We start from the raw sequence: 4801 nt of genomic DNA on the forward strand, positions 1-4801 counted from the left end.
CACACACACACACACACACACACACACACACACACACACACACACACACACACACAGATTGCGAGAGAGAGATATATTGATCAATCAAATAGTCCAAGCATTTGTAAAACTGAAGGCAGCACATTAATCAGACTGCAGACTATATTCTACACACAGGATCTAATTAGACTACAATTGCCAAATTATGGAAGTGTATAAGTTATGCATGATTGATTATATAGTAAAATTAATCAATGTAGCACATACTAAACTTCATAATATACACTAATAATAATAATAATAATAATAATAATAATAATAATAATAATAATAATGTGGCCAGCTGAGTATTCTTAACAGCAAAGCACCCATGCAAAAGTTAAACTTGCTGTTCTACAAAAAAATTAGATAGGGGGAGATCTTTATTGGACACTTCAGCTATACTACACTGTGCTTCAGATGGTCAGTGACTACATGCCTGAACTGAGTCATGGTTCTAAATTCTTTCCATCAACAATAACTGTCAGTGAATTTATACTGCAGCATCAACAAGAACAGAACAGATAAGAGTCACATAAACTTAAACAAAAAACAATGAGCATCTTAAACAGAAAACACATATTCGAAAAGCATGATGGGAGATAACTAGCCACTCCCCACATGCCACAATAATGATAATAATAATCACAGTAATAATAATAATACTCACCTAACAATTTCACCAAGCTGGAAATCTCCAGAATGAATACCTGATTTTAGAGCGACTATATCAAGTGGTAAAACAATGCCTTCAGGTGTCTGGAAAAAAAATAAACCACTATTAACAGTGCAATGCTAGTGCACTAGTATTGCTAGTGGTGGTTTTGGACAGTGTATTAGTTTCCAAACTAATATGTAAATGACAATATAAAAAAATTCAAGACAAAGTTGATGTATTTTGTTTGTTTTGTTTCTTTGCAAATAAAATATTTGTTTTCCTTGCATAATGTCACTTTCAATTCTGAGCCCATGAAGAATAAAACACAATACCACAAACTCAATGGCAATGGAAGGATCAGATTGGGCTGCTTCATCCCTCTCTACAGGCTCCATCTGGGGTGTCAGTGCAAACATCCTGAAATGAACTGAAGGGAAGAGAAGATGTTATTTTTGCTGCTCGAGCAGTGATGTATACATGTTGGGAGGAATAGTTAATGAAGAAATTCAGTTTAGTAATTTCATTTAAGGTCATTCATTTAAAATATGTCTTAGTCAAACTGAGGGAAATATGTGATTTTTTTCCTTTCAAATCTTCACTGAAAATAATTATCAAACCTTTTTCCAAGGGACTGCATGGACTACACAAAGCAGCTTTCTAATTTGTGTAAGGTGATGCCATAGCCACATAATTACTGTAACAAGCAGTTTTTTGTCTCAAACTCAAAACTAAATTATTGTAGCAGCACCATGTTTCATTAAGTTTATTGAATGGCCCTGAAAAAATATTGAATCTGTATTAAATAAAATAAAGGTAGAACTATGGAAGCATGGAACACACGACACGGGAGCTCTAGTTTTCCATTACAGCTTTATTCACCTCCATACATCAACTGAGCACATCGCACCCAAACACAACAAAAACCCCTCCTCTAAGCTTGGGTTTGAGTGGAGCCCTCTAGTGGGTCACCACAGAACTACCCTTGTGTGTGCTATTTCTCAGTCATGAGGTAGCGGTAGACTCACCTTTGCTGTTTGGTGTATAAAGGGTCTTGTCTGTCTGAATGAAGATGTAACCAGACTGGAAGGAAACCATGACGACTTTCTCCAGGAGGCGGTCGGGGAACTGAGCATGTAGGTACACGTACTGCTTCACATTGGGATCTTTACTGAAGTCTCCTGCAGGGATCTGAAACCAGTATGAAAAGTCTATAAAGACTTGGATGGCATATTCAATGATAATTGAATATTTAATGAAATAGAAATAACAACAATATTATCATACAGTAAACAAATAATTCAACTTACCGTTACTTTCCCAAGCTGCTGAAAGTTATTTGCATTGTTGAGGGTCACAGATGTTGTTGCCAGCCTTTTAGTTTTGGTTGGATGGTTCATCACATTGATTTCAACCCTAACGTCTCCTCCAGTGCAGTCTTGACACTCCACAAAGATGTTTTCTGCAGTTCCCACCCGCAACAAGTTTGGGGCAGACATCACTTGCCTGCAGAGTGGTGGTAACATAGAAAGATGTTAATGATATTAGTCTCTGTGTAGATAAACACATGCTGTTACTGACTAAAGAATAAATTATTTATTTATTATGTTATATGTTCATTTTAGACACTATGAAAAACATGTTAATAATTGCTGAAATAATTATTTTTAATTATTTAAAACAATTAAGTTTTCCATTTTTATTCACGTATTTATTATATAATAATAAATGACCGCGACCGTGGCTCAGGGGGTTGGGAATCGCATCTGTAACCGGAAGGTCGCCGGTTCGATCAGTGGTCTCTCTGTCCTGGTCGTTGTGTCCTTGGGCAAGACACTTTATCCTACCGCCTGCTGGTGTTGGCCAGAGGGGCCGATGGCGCGATATGGCAGCCTCGCTTCTGTCAGTCTGCCCCAGGGCAGCTGTGGCTACAACTGTAGCTGCCTCCACCAGTGTATGAATGTGAGAGTGAATGAATAGTGGTATTGTAAAGCGCTTTGGGTGCCTTGAAAAGCGCTATATAAATCCAATCCATTATTATTATTATAAAGGTTTTATGACTGAAGACTATAACAAAAAAGTATTTACCAGCTGTTTTCCTATGGGACCCTTAAAATTATTTTAAAAATAGCTCACATTTTTAAATGCTTTATATGTAAATGTTGCATTGCAGCCTGATGTCTGACAATGTTGTTGCGTCTGTCTTTCTTATCCTCCCTAGCTGGTGTCTGATCTTCTTTTCTGTGCCTCTTTGCTGACTTTATGAACGCCCAATTAGGATAACTGCATGTTTTGAGTGCTTCCTTTACACTGGTCACTGTGAGCGACCATCTTTGAACAGAGGCGGTGGTTTACAACACCAACTGCCTGCCATCTATAATCCAATTTTGAATACCCTCCCAGACGCCTTAACGCCCACTCACATCCTGGGCCATCTGACCTCAGGAAATCGCATGATGGGGTGGGGCCAGGTTTCACAATGAGCTCACCCGAAACCCTGGCTGATTGTGACCCACACCCTGTTTTCACACCTTGGCTCATGTGATTAGGTAGAGGATCATCAGGGGTCTTTTTGTCCCTCTTTGGGGGGGAAACTCCAACTGGCTTTAAATGTGGGACTCTCCGCCATTTGACCTTAGAACTGAAGAAGCTTCTCGGATGAGAGGCAAAACATCTTCAAGCAACTTAAAGAAGTCCAGATGCTTTTCTTTCCAAGCTCCTTAGACTATGATGACCTGGATGACTGGTCTGTGATGACCTTCACAGACAATTTAATTTAATTTAATTTAATTTAATGCATGAATTAACCCTTTCACTCATAGTGGTCACTACAGTGGACAGCTATTCAAAGGCTGTTTTCTTGTATTTCTGTCAGTGTTGATGGTATACTTCCATATAAACCAGTACATTGGATACTGATGTGTCAGTCCATATACCGTGTCACCCACTGGTTGTTTAAAGTTACTGTATGGCTGTATGGCGTGTTTCATTGTAATTATTGTTATTTAACTTTGTCTTGCATGAATTATGATAGCCTTGATCAGGATTTTTCCTTAAGCATGAATTATGACAACCTCAATCAGGATTTTTTTCTTAAGATGAATTATTTTAATTAATCTTTAGGCATGAAAAGATGAATAAAAATAATTAAGAAAAAGTCCTGATTGAGGTTGTCATAATTCATGCATGAAATGATTAATCATAATATTGGATTGCACCCAAAACACTTTACAATGCCACTATTTATTCACAAACTGGTAGAAGCAAGCTACAGTTGTAGCCACAGCTGCCCTGAGGGTGCCATATCACTCCATCGGCCCCTCTAGCCAACAGGAACACAAAGACCAGGACAGAGAAAGCAGGGGGATCAAACCGGAGCTTCCCAATCCCCTGAACCACGGTCGCCCCTTAATTCAACCTTACTGGGAATGTGTAAAAGTACAGCAGGTCTACTTACAATGGAGCTCCATCAGCCACAGAAGTGAGAGAAGCAAAGGCCAGAGAGGCCAGCAGCAGCAGAGTCCTCCTCATTATCCCGACCCTTTTCTGCTGCTAAAGTAAACCGTGGCCATGCGGCATCCTTCTTTTATTCACTAACCTCCCTCCTAGTGCACTCCCACAAAATGTCTATTCATCCTCTTTCCAATCACATGTACACACAATTTCCCAGCAGCAGGTTGGGAAACAGTTTAGTCCTGATTATCTCTTCTCTAAAGAAACAAGTAAACACTGGAAAATCAATAAAGGTTTACATGTTTAAATTATGTCTTACCATGCAGTTTAGTAATTAGTTCACAGGATCCAATAAATATTCTTTTCTTTTCTTTTTTCTAAAATCTCATATTATTGCTCATATTATTGTTTTGCCTCTTTTGAACCCAAATATTCACCAGTATGTAAAAATAATCACACAAGTGGTCTGATCAAAACGTGTTGAGTAACTTTACAGGACATATTTGGCTGGGCTTCATGGATTTATTTTTTTTTACAGTAACAATCTGACATATTTAATATAGTGGATATGATATCCTCTATTTTAGGATTTCACTGACAGGGAAAGAAAAGAAAGCAAAATATATCCTGCCTTTACCCTCAGAACAAATGTAATTCTCTGTGCCACATTAACCA

At 38.3% G+C, this 4801-nt stretch overlaps 1 protein-coding gene across 1 annotated transcript in view; it reads right to left on the minus strand.

Annotated features, from left to right (window-relative positions):
* The window catches only part of LOC102208279 (complement C3-like), a 125673-nt gene extending 123501 nt beyond the window's left edge, over positions 1 to 2172 (minus strand). The window contains exons 1-2 of the mRNA XM_013913489.1: positions 1984 to 2172; positions 1702 to 1864 (exon numbers count right to left, since the gene is read on the minus strand). Of these exons, the coding sequence (XP_013768943.1) occupies positions 1702 to 1864; positions 1984 to 2172 (352 nt within the window). The remainder of the gene's footprint in view (positions 1 to 1701; positions 1865 to 1983) is intronic.
* Positions 2173 to 4801: the final 2629 nt, after the last annotated feature.

This window comes from Pundamilia nyererei, unplaced genomic scaffold (assembly GCF_000239375.1).
Source record: "Pundamilia nyererei isolate P.nyererei 1_Seehausen unplaced genomic scaffold, PunNye1.0 scaffold00134, whole genome shotgun sequence".
Classification (NCBI taxonomy): Eukaryota; Metazoa; Chordata; class Actinopteri; order Cichliformes; family Cichlidae; genus Pundamilia; species Pundamilia nyererei.